The 18,140-nt window shown below is 47.4% G+C and overlaps 1 protein-coding gene across 1 annotated transcript in view; it reads right to left on the reverse strand.

The window, feature by feature from the left end:
• GBF1 (golgi brefeldin A resistant guanine nucleotide exchange factor 1) overlaps nucleotides 1–18,140 on the reverse strand; it is a gene marked incomplete at its 5' end in the record, with an annotated part of 29,905 nt that overhangs the window by 1,060 nt on the left and 10,705 nt on the right. Inside the window, 31 exons of the mRNA XM_023526290.1 lie at nucleotides 261–389; nucleotides 800–980; nucleotides 1,129–1,242; nucleotides 1,518–1,619; nucleotides 1,826–1,956; nucleotides 2,063–2,213; nucleotides 3,066–3,259; nucleotides 3,379–3,625; nucleotides 3,765–3,925; nucleotides 4,420–4,645; nucleotides 7,109–7,262; nucleotides 7,726–7,820; nucleotides 7,953–8,024; nucleotides 8,210–8,333; nucleotides 8,416–8,480; nucleotides 8,809–8,985; nucleotides 9,351–9,444; nucleotides 9,734–9,970; nucleotides 10,630–10,712; nucleotides 10,984–11,109; nucleotides 11,371–11,494; nucleotides 11,970–12,172; nucleotides 13,134–13,222; nucleotides 13,524–13,664; nucleotides 14,246–14,435; nucleotides 14,664–14,858; nucleotides 15,457–15,555; nucleotides 15,896–16,107; nucleotides 16,546–16,714; nucleotides 17,242–17,465; nucleotides 17,799–17,946. Coding sequence (XP_023382058.1) covers nucleotides 261–389; nucleotides 800–980; nucleotides 1,129–1,242; nucleotides 1,518–1,619; nucleotides 1,826–1,956; nucleotides 2,063–2,213; nucleotides 3,066–3,259; nucleotides 3,379–3,625; nucleotides 3,765–3,925; nucleotides 4,420–4,645; nucleotides 7,109–7,262; nucleotides 7,726–7,820; nucleotides 7,953–8,024; nucleotides 8,210–8,333; nucleotides 8,416–8,480; nucleotides 8,809–8,985; nucleotides 9,351–9,444; nucleotides 9,734–9,970; nucleotides 10,630–10,712; nucleotides 10,984–11,109; nucleotides 11,371–11,494; nucleotides 11,970–12,172; nucleotides 13,134–13,222; nucleotides 13,524–13,664; nucleotides 14,246–14,435; nucleotides 14,664–14,858; nucleotides 15,457–15,555; nucleotides 15,896–16,107; nucleotides 16,546–16,714; nucleotides 17,242–17,465; nucleotides 17,799–17,946 — 4,657 coding nt within the window. The remainder of the gene's footprint in view (nucleotides 1–260; nucleotides 390–799; nucleotides 981–1,128; nucleotides 1,243–1,517; nucleotides 1,620–1,825; nucleotides 1,957–2,062; nucleotides 2,214–3,065; nucleotides 3,260–3,378; nucleotides 3,626–3,764; nucleotides 3,926–4,419; nucleotides 4,646–7,108; nucleotides 7,263–7,725; nucleotides 7,821–7,952; nucleotides 8,025–8,209; nucleotides 8,334–8,415; nucleotides 8,481–8,808; nucleotides 8,986–9,350; nucleotides 9,445–9,733; nucleotides 9,971–10,629; nucleotides 10,713–10,983; nucleotides 11,110–11,370; nucleotides 11,495–11,969; nucleotides 12,173–13,133; nucleotides 13,223–13,523; nucleotides 13,665–14,245; nucleotides 14,436–14,663; nucleotides 14,859–15,456; nucleotides 15,556–15,895; nucleotides 16,108–16,545; nucleotides 16,715–17,241; nucleotides 17,466–17,798; nucleotides 17,947–18,140) is intronic.

The following is an 18,140-nucleotide window of genomic DNA, read 5'->3' on the forward strand; positions in this document are numbered from 1 at the left end:
GAAGGGCAACTTCTGTATATCCTCTAAGTCCCTGACCCAGTCTTCTCCTCCCAAGCCTGAAAATCTTAAGCAGCTAGCTCATCATAGCCCATTTGGTCTTGCCATTTCCCATATGATAAGCAGGTAAACAGGATTCTCTGGTTCCCTCCTTCCCCTGGCTCACTGCCCATGCTCAGCAGCACTCCCAAGCTACCCTGGGCCTCTTCTTAGGCCTCCTGCTTCCTGCTCAATACTCCGCAGGCTGGCCCAGAGGGACTCACCATAGGCCCCCAGCTCAGAGGGCATCTCTGGGGGAGGTGGATGGCCAGGTGTCCTGGTGTCTCCAGCAGCAGGAGTCAGGTGGGCTGAGGCCAGAGGTTTCTGGGCATGAAGCTCCATGGGAATAGGGTCTGGGGAGGGCAGAGAATCCAGACGGCAGCATTTAGCCCTTTCTTTCAAGCAGAGCCCTGACTACCCACCAGTCTTCCCATTCACCCAGGGCACAGGGAACTAGTTAGCTCCAGACTTTTTTTTCCCCCCTCTTTAATTCCCCTCCCCTCTACTTCCACCCCTGACCTATGGATGTTGTCGTTTCCCCTTAAGAACTGGATCTCTGAAGGTAGGGTGTCTCCTCCCACATGCTCACAGCGTGCACCCGGGGCCTGGTGCCCCTGGGGCCTGGTGCATCCGGGGTAGGGTCTGTGGCTCCACCTGGGGCGCAAACCCAGACCTTCTACGTGTAAAGCAGACTTGCTAACTGCTACACTATGGAGCCTCTCGCTCCAGACTCTTTTTGATAAAGTTGTGCTGAACTCCCTACCCTGGATGACAGTCTGCTTAAAAAGCTCATCTCGAAGGTGGGGCAGAAAACAGTCAATGCGCTCCCAGGTGATCTCCCAGAGGGCTGAGGGGCTGCCTCCTCGGGCATCTGCACTGTGGAAAATCTCTGCTGTGTCCATCACCAGGAGCATGTTCTTCAGAGACTCTGGGATGGCCTCTGACTGCAGGTAGCAGCGGGACCATGAGAACAGGAAAAAGGGCACAGGGGAACATGGTAAGGAGGAGGTAGACATCAAGGGGAAACAGTAAGTCTTCTCAGCAGGTGGGAGGGGAAGTAGGCAGCAGGAGTCGGGCTGAGGTAGAACATACCAGTAAGTCACTGGAGCCTGCATGCATGTACTTGTCCATAAAATCCAGGATGGTCAGCCAGAGGGCCGCAAAGGTAGAGAGCGACAGCAGTGGAGACAGGTGCTGCAGAAAGACCTATGGCCCACCAGCACCTTTCAGCCAAGGGTAGGGTAGGCACCTTCTACCCCTCTCCAAGGCTGGTTGGCAAGCCTGCCCTATCTTGCATGAGAATCTTAGATCGGAGATTCCTCTGAATTCCAGAATCCTCCCGGGTCCTTAATTCCCAGTGAGCCTCTGTAGTTGGGGATCCTGAGCACTTGCATCTCTAGGTCCTATCAGAAACCTTGGCTTCTCTCTTAGGGAAGAGGCGTGTGTGGGAAAATGGGTGGGTGTAGGGTGGTGAGCAGTACCTTAGAGAGCAGTGTGGAAGCCCTCATCCGGGTCTCTTCCATCCCGCCCACATCTGCAGGGCTGATATTCTCCAAGAGCTTGGTCAGTAGAGGAAACAGCACCTGGTGGGTAAAGAGCCAACATCTCCCTAGCAGGGGCAGTAGTTGGCAGCCTTGCCCCAAGGAAGGCAGGGGCTGGGTGGATGGGTACAGAGCAGAAGGGAAGGTATGATGCAGTCCAAGGATTGACATTAGGGGCTCTTCAGGCTGCCTGGCTGTCCTTGTCTTAAGGATTTGAACTTTACCTTAAGACTAGAAGGAAGTCCTACCTTATTAAAACAGGACTCCCATTCCAGGGCATCTAGCTTTTGCAGATCATGTACCAGTAGTGCTCTCTGCAGATAGGTCAGTGCCTGCATCCGCACCTGGCGCCGGGCGTCACAGCACAGGCAGGCAATGCCTGAGAGCGAGAACAGGCTCAGGACCCTTCAGGCATCCTGATCCTGGTACTTCCCGAGTTCCAGCTCCACCTCTGCCCGTGCCCTGCCTGCTCCCAGGAGGTTTACCCTGCAGTAAAGGGCACCAGCAGTGGGCCCAAAGGGTGCGTGAATCCGCTTCGATCTTCCGGCCACCTGTCTCCAAGTGGCGCTGCTCCTCCGCCCATGAGCTGTAGATAGAGGCTGCCCGCGTGTGCAGGGTGTGCATCAGGTCTAGTAACTGGGGTCATAGGAGGGGCAGGACATGGGTGGGGTTAGGTCTGGTGAACCCTCTATCCCGCACTGTCCCTGACTGAGTCCTTAAGGGAACCCCGAGTACCAATGCTCCATGCTCCACCCCTCTCACCACTTCTTCCTTGATTTCATGAGCTAGTTGCCCAGTCTGGACAGTTTCCCAAAACTAGGTATAACTCCTAGTAGAGGAGACTTGAGGAGGAGTATGGACTAGGTATTTAATAATTCTGAATCCCATAGTGAGAAAGATACTTTTCGATTCTCTTTTACACCTAACAGATAAAAAAAACTCATCATGTTAATCTCATTATAAAAAGAGAGAGCACGCCTCAGGCTTAGAGGCTTTGATGGCCAATAGTGTCTGGCCAGATTTACTAATTTGTGTTTTCATCATTTTTCTAAGGTAGTCTACTTAAGGCAGTTCTTTCTCCATTTATTTAGTGATATAAAGTCTGCTCATAAACTAAACTTTCTATGCCTTGAATAGACACAAAATAACTCTGGAAAGATAGATAAGAAACTGGTGGCAGTCGTTGCCTCTGGTGAGGGGAACTTAGTGACTAGGGACTGGAATGGAATGGGCTTACTTTTATCTGTTTACCCTTTTGTACCTTTTGAATTTTGTACCATGTGCATAATTACTTATTTGAAAAATAGACCTTAATTTAAAAATTAAACAAAGACTTATAGGTGGTCTTGGACAGGGGAACATTGTGGAGGTGGTAGCTGAGGGCCCTTCCTATCAGCCTTGGCTGTCCCTGGCCCCGCCCAGACTCCCAATGTCAGGTGCAGGGAGAGGAGAGGAAGTAGAGGGTGTCATACTTACGTCCTGACTGACCTGTAAAGACACTGTATGGTAGCTGGCAGGCACGCCTTCGTCCTCGTCGTCATCACTATGTCCACCCCGAGTGGCATGTTGGCTGGAAGTTCGAGGCCGCCGAAGCATTGAGCCCTCCTTGGATTTCTTCTTAAAGCGGTTCCCTTTGCTGTCATATTTGTGACTCTTACCACGTTTCTCCTGGGACTTGCACCCTGAGCAGAGCCAGACCCAGGTCATATTTCCACATCCAAAGGCACAGATACCCTTGCCTCCCTCTCCTTTGTATATTCACATGGCTACTCCCCAATTGCCCCCTCATCAGGTGACCTACCGCCATTAAGACTGGCCTCCACAAAGATGCGGAGAGTCTTGACGCAGAGCTCAAAGTTGTCGGGTGTGATGTGGGCAGCATCACGCACGATGAAGGACAGCGATTCCACACACTTAAGCAGGGATTTAGTGTCATGTGGCCCGAGGTCCACCCCCACTGTTAGGCTGTACTGATTGACCAGAGGTGAAGGGCCGGGCCGGATGGGCCCAGACCCTGGCTTGGAGTTATCGATGTCATCCTTCCCCACCTGTAAATGTAAAGTACACAGAAGCACTGGGAACCCAGGCTTGATCTGAATCTTCCCCTAGATGTCCTCTCAGAGGACGAGGAATCTTTCCCATAGGCCAAGGAGGGAAGACTCACCCGCTGCCCATATGCTTACTCACCACTAACCAACCGCTGTTGACCACATCGGCATCTGTGGCTGATCGGTGGATCTTGCCAGGCCTGCCATGGTCAGTGTAAACTTCCGAATCGGAAGTGTACCCTCGGTCCAGGCTCACGTCACTTTGATGGTAGAATGGGAGTTCACTGTCTGACTGGGCCCCTGAGCCAGCAGAAATAAAGGCAGAGTCAAGGTGAGGATGGGGACATTGGGTAGAGGGATAATTTCAGCTCACAGAAGGAAGGTGCTGAAGCCTGGCCTCTCCTTTTTCTTGGTCTGGCTTAGTTTCAGCCTTGCCACCAGAGGGCTGAAGAATGGTCTGGACAGCTTCTCTCTTGACTAAACAGAGAAGCAGGTTAATTTGGGCTCCTGACGCATCTAGTAGCAGCTGTCAGAGAAGGAAGGTAGCAGTGAGGACACAGTTTCTGAGAAAATAGTCCTCAGGACAGCAGTACGCCTGGCTTCATAGCCTTCTCCACCGCCTACTTGCCTTCATGCTGCTTAACCTGCGGATGTGCTAGAGAGGCCAGTGGGCACAGGAAGCTCTGGAGCAGATGGCAGAAGCCACGGGTATTTAATCTGATGAACGCAATAACCTGTTTTGTTTCCCTGTCTTAACCCCTGGGGCCATAACTTCTCTTTGGGAAGGGGCTTACCAGCATCAGGTGCATCGGCCCTGGCTGTGGCCTGCAGGGCAGCTGGAGGCTTCACACCTGAGCCAATGCACTCCAGCAGTGTGAAGAGGGTGGCCCAGTCATCACCTGAGTGGATGTTGGCTGCGTTGGTCTTAAGGAGTTCGTGGAGCCCAAAGGCTACCTGGTGACTGACTCGGGACAGCACGCTGGGCTTCATTAGCAGCAAAATGCGAAGGGAGAGCAGTACCTGGGGTGGGGGTGGGGAGTGGGAAGTGGCACACAACTTCTTGGCTGATCTCCTTTCCCACCAGACTCCTTAGGCCAGTGAGGACAGTTTGGCTAGGACCTAACTTAGGGAACAGCTGCTGGTCTTTTCCTTAATTCAGGGTTTTGTTTTTTTTTTTTTTAATTAAAAATTTCCTTGAAATAATTATAGATTCAGATGTAGTTATAATAATACAAAGAGGCCCTAATCCACTTTGCCCAGTTTACTTCAATGGTAACATTATGCAAAATTACAGTATAGTATCATAACCAGGACACTGACATTGGTACAATCTACTGATCTTATTCAGATTTCCTCAGTTTTACTTCTACTCATGTGTGTATGAAGTTCTACACAGTTTAATCACCTGTGTGGGTTTGTAGTCACCACTAGTCAAGACGCTAAATGGTTCCAACACCACAGGATCCCTTATGTTGCCCTTTTATAACCACACCTGCCTCTTTCCTGGGCCCATCCTTAACCCTGGCAATCTGTCTACAACTTCCAAAACCATAGCATTTCAAAAATTTATATAAATGAAATTATGTAGTATACAACCTTTTAAGGATTGGCATTTTTCATGTACCATAATTCCTTGGAGATTCATCCAAGTTGTTGTATGCAGCAATAGTTTGTTGCTTTTAACTGCTGAATAGTATTCCATGGTACATATGTACCACGGTTTAACACAGTTTAACTATTCACCTCTTGAAAATCATCTGAGCCAACTCCAGTTTTTGGCTATTACAAATAAAGCGTCTATTAACATTCATCTATAGTTCATGAGAAAGTAGGCTTCCATTTCTCTGGGGTAAATGCCCAAGAGTGCAATTGCTGGATTCTGTGGTAACTGCATGTTTAGTTTTATAAGAAACTGCTAAAAGAGTAGCTGCACCATTTTACATTCCCACCAGCAATGTATGAGTGACCCACATCCTTGCCAGCATTTGGTATTTTTATTTTAGCCATTCTGATAGGTGTGTAATGATATCTCATTGCAGCTTTAATTTCTATTTCCCTGCTGGTTAATGATGTTGAACATCATTTAATGTTTTCACATGCTTATTTACTATCTGTATATCTTCTTCAGTGACATGTCTGTTCATATCTTTTGTCCATTGTCTAATTAGGTTGTTTTGCTGCTGTGTTTTGAGTTTTTATATTTTAGACACTAGTCTTTTTTCAAATGTGTAATTTGCAAACATATGCTCCTTGTCTTTTATCCTTTTCACATGGGCTATGATAAAGTAGAATTTTTAAATATTGGTGAAGTCTAATTCATCATTTTTTCCTTTTATAGACTGTTCTTTGGTGTCAAGTATAAGAACTCTTTGCCTAGCTCCTGAAGATATCCACCTATGTTTCTGCCTAAAGGTTTTCTAGTTTTATATTTTACATTTAAATCTATGATCCATTTGGAGTTAATTTTTGTATAAGGTATGAATGAGGCTTTGGTCAAAGTTCATTTTTCCCAACTATGAATTTCAATTGCTTCAGCGATTGAAAAGGCTATCCTTCCCCCACTGAATTATTTTTATACCTTTGTCAAAAAATTAGTAGAGCATCTTTGTGTGGGTCCATTTCTGGTTCTCTCTTCTGTTCCGCTGATCTATGTGTCTATCCCTCCAGCAATACCACACAGTCTTATTACTACTATAGCTATACAGTAAGCCTTAATATCATTTTCTTCCTTCTCAAGATGTCTAGCTATTCTAGGGCCTGTGCCTTTCCATATAAATTTTAGAGTAAGCTTATCTATGTCTACAAAAAACCCTGTTGGAATTTTCATCTGAGTTGCATTAAATTTATAGATCAATTTGGGGAGAACTGACATTTTTATTACGTTGTATCTTCTAATCCATGTACATGGTATGCCTCTTCGCTTATTTAGGTCTTCTTTGATTTCCATTAGCATTTTGTAATTTCAGCATACAGATCCTATACATGATTTATTAGGTATATATCTAAGAATTTCGGGGGGTCTTTTTGAGCACTTGTACATCATATTGTGTTTTTGGGTTTACTTTCCATACATTGTCAGTATATAGAAATGTGATTAATTTTTGTGTTGATTTTATATCTTGGAACCTTGCTGAACTCACTTATTAGTTCTATGCTGTCTGTCTTTTATAGTTGGGCCAAGAGATCACAGGAGGGTCCTAAGCATGAGAGGAACCAGGTATAGAGGTGGAACTACCACAAAGCAGCAGCCATCCAGCCCTAAAGAACAGATTTATAGGAGCCTGCAGAGGTGCTGAGTACCGGCTTCATACTTGAGACCATTCTAGACTCAATGCCACCTATTAGATTCCCCTAGCCCTGTGGCTGGTCAGTGGGTTCATGCTATGGGGCACTAAATGTACTGTTTCAGGTCATATCCACAACTGAGACTGTGACTTTAGTTCCTTGCATACTTTTCTGCCCTCCCAGGTACACCCTGTTTACCTGTCCACTAATCTCTTCTCTTCGGAGTAGCCGAATGGCCAAGCGCAGCAGCCCCACCACTGCCCGATCCACAAGGAAGCAGAAATCCTGTGCCTGGACACACAGGTGATAAAGATGGTCTCGAACAGTCTGCCACACACAGCCCACACGGTCCCTGAGGAACGAAAAGGATGAGGATAGTTTCAGCTGGAGAGGCCACTGGTCAATAAGCCTCCCTTTTTGATTCAGGCCAAGCCTTTCAGGGCTCATTAATATTATACCCTAAGCAGACAGGTATAACAAGCTTCTCTTCCATTGTCTATAGCTTCATGTACTTCTTTCCTCTAAAGCAGGGGTCCCCAAACCCTGGGCCGTGGAACCGGGCTGCAGAGCAGGAGGTGAGGTGGCGGGCCAGGGAGTGAAGTTTCATCTGTATTTGCAGCCGTTCCCCAGCACTAGCATCACCGCCTCAGCTCCATCTCAGATCAGCAAGCATTAGATTTTCATAGGAGCACCAGTCCTCCTGGTGCCAAAAAGGTTGGGGGCTGCTGCTCTAGAGCCTACTCAGCAAGATGGATCCAGGCTTCCGTCCCGTTGGCACAAACCCAGTTTGAGGCCTGCTAAAGACTGCCTTCTACCTGTTCTCCAGCACAATCCTCAGCAGCATCTCTAGGCAGAAAGCAGCATCCTCCTCATCATATGTCTCTTCATCTGGCGTCACTGAGACCAAAGACTAGAAGAGAACAACGGCTAGAAAGTAGGCAGCCATTGGCCCTGCCCTGACAGAAATTGAGGCAAACACCACTGTCCTATCTTCCCTTCCAGACCCAGCCAACCCTTCCATTTCTTTCTCTTCATTCTGTACCTTCATGAGCTCTTGCAGTGACTCCAGCTGGAGGAACTTGCTCTCTGTGATCATCTTTTCTGGGTCACACTGCTGGAGAGGGCAGGAGAGAAAGGGAAGGGGTCAGTGATAAGGGTTGGAGGGAAGAGAATTTTCCCCAAGAACCAGGGAGAGTGCAGAAGGAGTCAGTTCTGGTCATAAGCCCTTGGGGATTTGATTCTTCCATTGACAGTAGGGAGGGGTCCAGACTTGTTCACCAGGGGTAGGCAGGCAGTTACCTTGATACAGTCCAAGGCCACTCTCTTAGCCTCCTGGTTCTCAGTGGATGGGCCCCTCACGCTAGACTGCTCAGTACCACTTAGTGTCAGCCAGCTCACAAAGCTCAGCACTGTCGACTCTCCTCTGTGGGAAGGGTATGAGGCCTGGTGAGCTCCAGAGTTCAGACCCTCTCTCCCCAAGGCCTTAGCCTCTGATCTGCTCTCACCGGTTTGATGGTGTCTCCTCCCGCTGCAGAGAGATCTTGCCATTGGGATCCACAAAATCTTCTACCTGGAAAAGCATGTCAAGAATACTTTCCACATCCCTTTGCATTTCCTCCTCCCTCATGCCAACTTCTCTGGCTTTCTTCTTATAGATCTCTGACCTACACTATTGACTGGGCCCCTTCCAAATGTTGACTGGTAATGGCTTCTACCAGCCTTCCTTGACAACCATCCCACCAATCAAGATCTGTGGTCTGGTAAGATCTGAGGTGTTACTGGTAAGCTTTAGCAGGCATCAGGCCCAGCGCTAGTCTCAACCATTTCCATAGATCGACAGCACATAATCTTGGAGCTCTTGCCTTGTTATTGTCTATTAGTATCCTACCAAGAATTACCTCCACCATAGCCTTGGGCAGCAGTTGGGCTCGGAAGAGCTGCAGCATGGCTTCCATAATATTCTTCCAGCCTTCTCGCAGGATGTCGCCATGACGATGGGCCAGATGGAATACTGTTTTGGCTGCAATGTGGGCTTTAGGGTTGCTTCCAAACACGCTGGGCAGGTTCTCAATAGGCTAGAAAAGATGATGAGTAGAAGCTTAGGGCGTGGTGAGTATCTGAAAAAAAGAACCTCTTAGGTCTCAACCTACGGTTCCCTGAGGGTCTTTCTGCTGGCTCTGTCTGCTTCAATCCTTCATAAGTGAGAAGGGCTAACCTGGATAAGGCCTTCCCCACTATGGCATCTCTTCTCCTGTCTTCCTCATTACACGAGGTGAAGTTATTCTCATCCTAGGGTGTGCATGTAGCTCTACTGTAGTCAAGGGGGAGGGGGTTGTGAGGAAATATGCTGTGAGAAACCAGCTCTGAAGAAGAGTAATCCATGGCTAAAAGAGAGGTTCTTCTTTGGAACTCCAGGTACAAAATTCCTGCCCCTGCTTACCTCACTGCTGAGAGCTGTGAATTTGCACAGAGAGATGATGAGATTGTCAAACACATCGCTGAGGCCATAGTGGGCGGAGATCATGGCGCACTTCCTGTAACATCACACCCATCCCAGAAAAAAAAAGTCACTGGAAGGCCGGGCAGTCCTTCCAAGTCCCTGAGGAGGCTTGCTTGGGATTCTTCCCCAATCAGTCCCAGGAAGAAACCTTTTACTCTTAAGTCTGTTTAAGACTGAGCTTTTCCAAGCTTCAGCCTCCCTTCAAAAACTCAGGAAGAACCCACTCTAAAGAAAATAAGAGTAGGAATCAGAGTGGTATTGAGGCAACCATATTAGCTCAGAGAAGTGAGAGGAGGTCAATACCAAGGCCAAAGCTGAGCTACCTGAAGCCTGAGATGGCTTTCTGGATGATTGTCTCCTCAAGGCTTTTGTCAAAGACATAAGAGAGAGCAGCGATAGTGGGGCCCCAGGTCATGGTGAAGAGGTCAAGATCGTAGCTGCCAGCAGGCACATGAAGGAATATGCCCTCTGGGGTGGCACCTCGATGAAGGAGCACATTCCACACATAATTCTCCCGAACCAAGCCTGTCTGCTCCTCAGGCATCACAATTTCCTCATTCCTGCAGGAAGTAAGGGAAGGAGTGGGTGCACTGCTGTGAACCTGACTGCTCCCAAACTAGAAAAAGGGGCTTTGCCTTGGTACGCTTCATCAATGAGAGGTCATCAAAACTGCAATTCAGTTGTCCACTACTGGCCACCCACCAGGGAGAAAGAAAAGAAACATCCCATAATTCCCCATAATCTCAAGGACCTGTCTCTAAGTGGGGCCTTTAGTTCTGTAGTAAGATGTTATATTCCTTCTGGGTATGAAAAAATGAGCAATTCTCTCTCTACCTGTTCTGATTTGCAGTAAAGAACTAAGTATCCCACCTCTGATCCAGGCCTCACCCTCCACTGCCCATCTTGGGTTCTCTACCATCCCAGAACACATATTGGGAGCTAGACTAGAAAACCCAGTCATGCTGGGTTTGGGAAATGGGGCCATGACACTCCACTTAGCAGGGGCAGTTTGGATCCTGGCTTAAAGTACTAGAGTCCCAATATTGTCCAGGCTTCTTTAAGGAAGAGAGTTAGGAGAGAGGGGCCTGCTCAGCTCAGTACCAAGGCTAAATATAGGACATATGAGTCATTGTAGTCTGATGTGACTCTAAAATCTGGAAAAAGGAGCAGTGTGCTTCTCCTTAACAGAGATACTACACCATTCTCCATACACACTCACTTGATGGCATGGTACATGTCCTCCAGGATGTCTTGTTCAAAGTCTTTGCCTCCATTCACACCTTTTAGGTTTTTGCGAAACTCCTAGAGACAGACCAATAAGCTTTTCCTCCCACCATGTGTCAATGCTGAATCCCCATCCAAGGAATTCCTGGGTCTGTGGTAAATAGGACTTAGGAAACGGTAAGTGAAAGAACCCATCTATCCACCCCATTTCCTCTTCTGGATCGGCCAGTTCTCCCTGATTCCCTTGGAAAGAACCCTGCCAACTGTGCTCACTGAGAATCTCGTGTCATTTCTGCTATCTCCAAAGCTTGCTGGATCTTCTCTTGCCTTGGCTGGGACCCAAGCTTACCTCCAGGGTCATGGGTGCATTCTGTTTGCGAACGTTGTGGTTGTGCTGGTCGGTATTAAGCATGATGACAGCATAGGCCAGGGCAAAGCAAGCATCGCTATTGGCAAATGGGGAGCCATTACAATTCTGAAAAATCAAAGACCCCACCTGCGTCAATGCCCTTCTCCAGCCAATTAAATCCTCACCTCCAACCCACTGGTCAATGTTGGTACAGAGGGGAGATACCACCTAGAAAGCAGTCAACCCCTTGCCCCTCTACAGAAAGCTCACTGATGACACTCTCAGCGTTCTTAGGAGATAGCAGCTGGGTCCTTCAGCTGGAGCCATAGAAACCCTCGGTCAAATTAACTTGGGAGGCTGGACTCAGCCCCTGTCACTCAAACTCACCCTCCAATGCTCTGTGAATGCCTCCAACAACCTCTGGATGACGGGTGCTTCCCCAGGCAAGCGGAAGGCTTCCAGGTAGAGGCGAAGAGCTTCATCCAGCCGCAGACCCTGAAAGCTGAAGGTGCTACAGGGAAAGGAAGATGCTGAAGATATGTAAGCTGCAAATGTTGGGCTCTCTATTAGCCACAGTCTCTTTAATCTTCTCCTACTGTAATTGAGGAGGCTGAGGGCTCTGGCAAAGGGCAGGTATCTCCTGGCCATTTCCAACACATACCAGAATTTGACAACTCCTGACCTTAATACTTTTCACATCAGCACACTCTTGCCTAGAAACCTCATCCCCAGAACCCAGAACCTACCCTGTGCTCAGGATATGTTCCTGCACCACCCTTTTGCAAAGCCCTCTATGCAGAATGGAGTGGCTCCCAAAGTTGTCTTGCTGGAGACTCAGGTCCAACAGATAAAAGTGATAGAAAGAGGAAGAGTGTGTGACCTGAGTCACCAGCAGGAACTGACTGAGACTGCTTTGAGGGAGCGATCACCAATTATGTCCCTAGCTGATCACCAATTATGTCCCACATTTCTTGCAGCTTCCTCACCTTACAAAGCTCTCCAACAGGTCAATGTTTTTGCGGTCACTCACAAACTCTCCAATCATTTTCTTATCTAACCGAGGGTTCTCGCGGAGCCATTGGGCTACCTCTGTGTTGTCCATTGGGATAGTGAGGAGGCCCTTCTCCTGCAGAAACTGGATCCCCTTCTTTGGTTTCTGGTTGAACTGTTCTGTGCCAGTGATGAGAAGCTGGAGGAGAAATATTATATGTCAGAAGCTGCTCTACCCCTAAATCAGACAAGGGCAGGCTAGACTTCATCATGGTCCATAGCTTGGACCTAACAGGCTCGTAGGGTGGTTCTAGGAGACTCCAGGACTAAGGCTGGATCATACTGGCTCTAGCTTTCCTCAGTCTTCATGTCTCATTAGAACTGGCTGAGGAGCTCATTTTCACTCCTTTTCTGAGTGCTCAGGATGCACAGGAGAGTCCCCTTTCCTCCAACTGCAGGATCAGGAAAAAGGTAGAAAAAAGAGACTAGAGAAGGTGTTCTTTTTCTCTACAGTTTTACAGCCATCCCTGGCATCTGTTTAGAGCCGGCATCTTATTTATAGCCTAGCTTGGTTTCCCTGTATTTTTTTCTGGTTTCCTAGCTGAGGCCCTGAGGTTTGAAGAGTAGGTGAACTGTGATACCTTTCTGTTTGTCTAGTTACAGCCGTGAAATCAAGGGCACACATAAACCAAAGTCATTTAGGTTAGTAATAATAAGAGGAAAGGGTTAAAGAGAAGTTTTCTTTGTGTCAAGAAAACCAAAAACATAGTTATTTGAACTTAAAATACCAGAAAAAAATGTCACTTCCTCTTTATTGCCAATTGTCACCCCACAGCTTGAGATGACCAATCGCCTTCAGTGATCCACATGATACCAGCTTGCAGGGCTCTTGTGACCCCCAGTAAAACTTGGTTGTCAGCTAGAACAGCATTTGCCCAGGGGAAAACAATGGGGTATGACTAACTGCATGGCTTTGGAGTAAGGGAAGGTCTTCGAAGGAAACTGGGGGGTTGGGGAAGTCCCAACAAGCCCAAAGGCTAGCTTTAGGAAGCTGTACAGTGAGCTGCTAGACTCACCCTCATCCTCTAGGAAAGAAACCCTGCAAAGAACACCCAGACAGAGTGGGGCAGAGGCTGGGCTCTGGGAATATCTGTATGTACCTTCTTTTTATTTTTAATTTCAATCAGTTCCCGTGGATCTGGCAGTAGACAGGAAAATCGAGGTGGCTTCCGGGTAAACTTTTTGTCAGCTAGGAATGGAAGGAAGAGAAAGAAAAACCCATAAGACCTCTTTTACCAGGATAATAATTTTGGGAAGGTTGCTGATATACTCTTCAGTGAAAAAGAAAGATTCCTCAGAAATTTTCTTATCCTTATCAGTCTTCTACTTCCCTAGAAGTCCTATCTTCTAGGTCTCCAAATGTCTTCTCTGGGTTTGAAGGCAAGGTGAGCACCATGGTTAACTCAGGTATTGCCCTAGGGTGTCTCTGCTCCCCTACCTCTGCTCTCCACACAGCCCTCCAGTTGAGGGAGCTTAGGATCAGTACGCACCCACAGAGTCACCAGTTTCCTCCAGATCACTGCATCCGGGCTTCCCATGTTCTGCTGTCAGCTGTCCTCCACCTGGCAGATGCAGGCCTGGGATGTCTGGGGCCATGCCTATAGTTTTTCCATCGTTGGCTGCTTTCTCGGCTGGTAATAGAGAAGATGATAAGTGAAGACTTTCGGGGTATGAAACCAAGCAGAGCTGCAGAAGTTGAATCCCTGGCCAAGGAGACCTACATGTTCCCACATAGGTTGCCAGCCCCGAATAGGACAAACCCAAGCCCAAACAAGCAGTCACTGTCCCAGTCAGCCAAGCATTAGATTCTATAATTTAATAAGGAGATTACTCAGTCACTTTCCTTGCACTTACGCAACATCAATCTCAAAGGGAAGTTAGAGAAGATTAGAGTGGAGGCAGATTCTGGGGGTGGAGGAAGGTAGAGACTGGAGCTTTTAGGGACAGAAGTCTTTTACCCTTTAATCTATGTTTTCTTTTCTCCCCATAATGAAATAATAATTCTGTAAAAAATCCAAAGCATGCAGAGGAAAAAGGGAAAAGTCTATAATCCTGCTAACCTGCCTGCCTGGCCATTGATTCAAATCACCAAACCTCAAAAACACAGAATTGCAACTACCCGAGAGGAAATGATATAAAAGAAAGAGAAAGGATTCAGAGTAGAGAAAGGATAAGAATAGAACCCTGGGATCCTCAAAGAAATGCCTCTTACTATTGCTGGCTTCTCGGGTGCCATCTATTGCCTCATAGTTGGGTCTCCCTGCCTCTTTCTTCTCTTGCTGGGTAAGGCTGTTGAGGACTTTAGCCTGGCAGTGGGCCTCAGTGCTGTCAATCACTGTCAGTAGGGCATCAAGAGACAGTAGGTGTGTTGTATAGAGCTGACCAGACACAGGGAAGGCATTCTGAAAAGTAAACAGATCCAAGAGATTTGAGATTAGAATACTTTACACTTAACTGATCCTTTTCCAAAAATTCCCAAATTTCCTATATCTTCTACATTGCCCTAAAAAATGCCTTTCTTCTTCTGGTTCCCCAACTCTCAACTGTTTCCCTCCCTGTTTCCTCACTACCACCAGAGAGATTTTCTTAATAGAGACTAATTTCTAGTAGCCTGTAATAAAGCTCAGCACCTTGGACAGCAGCTTTGTGAGGTCTTCGAAGAGATTGGAACAGTAGTAGTCACAATCATAGTTGATATAGAGCTCCGTGACAAAGCTGGGGATGTGCCAGAGCTGTACAATAGCTTCTAGTGCCATCTCCTTCATCTCGTAAGGCATCTTGGCATTCTCCACAGTGATGATTTCCATGAGCTTTTTGATGTACATCTAGCAATAACCCAGTAATTGCCATTTGGTAAAGAAGGCATTTAAAATAGGAAGAGACAAAAATGGACAGGAAAAATATTAAACAGGAAGCAGAAGCCCTGCCAGGATGGCATGCATTTAGAGACATTTAAAGGTATTCCATCCCCTAAATATATCCCCTTTGGCCTCCATGTTGGGGGATAAGACCTGGCTCTCTACCTCATGCCAAAACAAGTTGCCTGTTGCCCTTTTTGTGTGTGCTATGATGAGCCTGATCTGGTCTTATTCAGAGTTCCTTCCTGCAATTTAATGGCAAAGCCATTAAATTTGACTTGCCTATGTTGCAGAGGAACTGCTAGGCAGAAGAGCTGTACTAACTCACGGTGAGGTTACCTGCCAGTGCTCACATTTAGGTTCTCTCATTTTATAACCAGCCAGTTTTCTCTAGGCTCCTTTTAACTTCTCTGCTAAAGAGGCCAGCCAATGAACCAAACTATGGAGTGTGGAAGCACTCTACTACAGAAGCCCCTAAATCCCACCACTGCAGCATGACAGAGCTGGCCCACTGAAGATGCCGTACATCTTATTTTTTTTCTTCTTCCAAGGTAGAGAAACTCACCTCCAGTTGGAACTTGAGATGCTCCCTCATGCTTTCAAACAGTAGGAAGCACACCCGCAGGGAAGCAGCATAAAGATTCAGTCGCTCTACGCTGAGTAGCTGGGAGATCAGAGTAGGGTAGGCCATTAGGTTTCTGAACCTGACTATGGTTCAAATAAGGGACAAGTAGGAGAGAAAAACTGTATGAAGCTTCCACCAAGGTCTTGTGCTCTGAGGAGACTATATCTAGCCATTTCTATATGTCCGTGTGGCTGCCAGAGTCCCTGGGAACTAATGCAGTCCTCTTGACTATGACTACTGGCCAACTGGGGAGGGAAGTTCTTTCCTGGGTCCTATACTCTTCTCATGAATAGGTCAAACTCCCCTGTGCTTCCCTGGCCCTTGAAAGACTCTGAAAAACAGCCAGGGGCTCAGAGCCCCTCTAGAAATCCAGTCTTACCTGGAATAAGTGGCGACACATCTCATCCTTGATGAGGCCCAAGAGAGATTGGCACTGGGCTATGGGGGCTGACTCAAGAGCCACTGTCAGCAAATGTAGTCCCATGTGGATCATAACCTCTGAGTTGTGGCGATCATGTGGATTGGTGAGGGAGATGAGGAAGCGGAAGAGCTCACGGATGCAGGGAAGACCATAGGGGACCAAAGCTGTACCTGGGAAGGCCACGAGGGAAGTGGGACTGCTAAGACACTGGCTTGATAGTGTCTAGCCTAGCTTGCCCTGCATTTCTACAAGGCAATTTCAGATAAGTGATTCTCTTCAAGAAAAAAATGTTTTCTTCTGGGGTGGTAAGGAGACTAGTCTCATTCATTTAAGGGAATTAGAATTGATGATCCTACCTTTCTGCTAAAAGTCCCAAGCTTTCTATTCTTCCCTCTCACTTCCTATCGTCCACCAAACTCCCTCTCTGTATAAGTTAGAGAAGGGCTCCATCCATGCCAACAGCCCTCTGGCTTGATTCCATGTCCTGACTAGAAAATGGCCTAGAACTTGGACCAGTAGATACCATGGGTCCAAGACAGTCTAGGCTCAGGCAGCTTAGTGGGCAGGATGGTGAGGCGAAGAGGCAGAGCCTGCACAAGAGTACTTACCTTCTTTCTGGGAGGACTGTGTAAAGCGCACGCCCCGGGGATTGACGTAATCCATGTCATGGACAGAGGCAGAGTCGGAGTGGTCAGCAGGGGATGTGCACTCCTCTAACACTTCAGGGATAGATTCCACAGATGCTGACTGGGCCTTTTCCACATGGGCCCCTTCCTGCTATGACCAGTAGCAGGGGGATACAGGAATAGGGATGAGGCAAGAGCAACTGGAACTTAACTCCCCTGAAATATCTGTCCTCCAAGTGTCTCTAATGAACTGCAGGTGTAGGGCCAGCTCAGTGAGCTATGAATTAATGCAAGATGGCTTAGGGCAGGAGTATGATGAAGGACTCAGAAAACATCTCTTGATGCATCACTGACCTATAGTGATTAGAATCATAGAAGCAACAGAAGCTCTCAAAGGCTTGAGATTTAGATTATTACCTTCCAGAAAAAGCCATGGCCAGCTCCCTCACTTTTGCCAAGTACTACCTATATACATAACTAGATAAATCCCATGAGCTACCTCTCACAGTGAATTATGGTGTGGGTTTTTTAGGCAGCACAGCTAATTCTAGAAAATGGGGAAGAACCCCCGCACCCTCAACCTTCTTTAAAGCCAAGGCTTAAATATAGAATCCAAAGGATCAAGCCAATTCCCACAGTTGAAGACTGGAGAGGGGTCTTTAGAAATCAAAGCCATACCTGTGGCTCAGGCTGCTCAGGAACTCCTAGTTCACTGCTGCCAGGCTCTGTAGCTATGCTGTACCCTGGAGAGCCAGGTTGCTCCAGGTCCGTGAGGTCCTCCTTGGAAGTGGTCTGGGAGGAGAACTCCAGGCCACTGTCTGTAGAGGGGCTGACCACTGCTGAGGCAGCTTCTGAACTTGCAGAGGAAATGGGTGTGGGCACATCAATAAAGGGCATGCCACCTGCCAAGCGAAGTAAGTGAGGCTTGAAGAAGAGAGACTCTGTGGGAAGCACATACCTTCCATGGTACCAGGAGCTCTGTTTCCTAGACTGCATACCAACAATTGTATATGTTAGTCTCTAGAGTATCAGAGTTCCTCTGGAAGGAAAGCAACCTTAAGTCACTGCAGAATTGCTAAGTGGTCACTGTTGGATCTGACTGGAGTTTTTCTTTTTTACTCTCAGCAGAAAGAAACCAAAGCCCCTCAGTTGATCTTCAATGTCAAAATCCCTGAGAGGGGAAGGATTTTTCCTTCTGTCTATTCTAATCAGAGGAAGTAACCCAGAGCACTCACCAGTTAGGTTAGAGGATAAGGTGGTTCCATTAGAGGTGGGCAGCTCTGAACCTGGTGTACCTCTAGTCATATGGCGTGGGGGCCGGGGGGATCTCTTCTGTTTCTTCCACTTGGATGAGTCACTCATGCCTCCTGCTCTCATTTTCAGCTGGAAATATCATACCTCATTAGCACTGGTATTTAAACTAAAACTCTATCCCTAGAAATCTCCCTTCTCTTAGTTCTACTGGTCCCTAAAAAAAAACAACCTTTACCTCGCATTTGTGCCAGAGGAAGAATCTAGACCATTAGAGCCCATTCCAATTCCTCTAACCTGGCTTCTACATTGGCCACTTTACAGGT

This window comes from Pteropus vampyrus, unplaced genomic scaffold (genome assembly GCF_000151845.1).
Source record: "Pteropus vampyrus isolate Shadow unplaced genomic scaffold, Pvam_2.0 Scaffold816, whole genome shotgun sequence".
In the NCBI taxonomy this organism is placed as follows: Eukaryota; Metazoa; Chordata; class Mammalia; order Chiroptera; family Pteropodidae; genus Pteropus; species Pteropus vampyrus.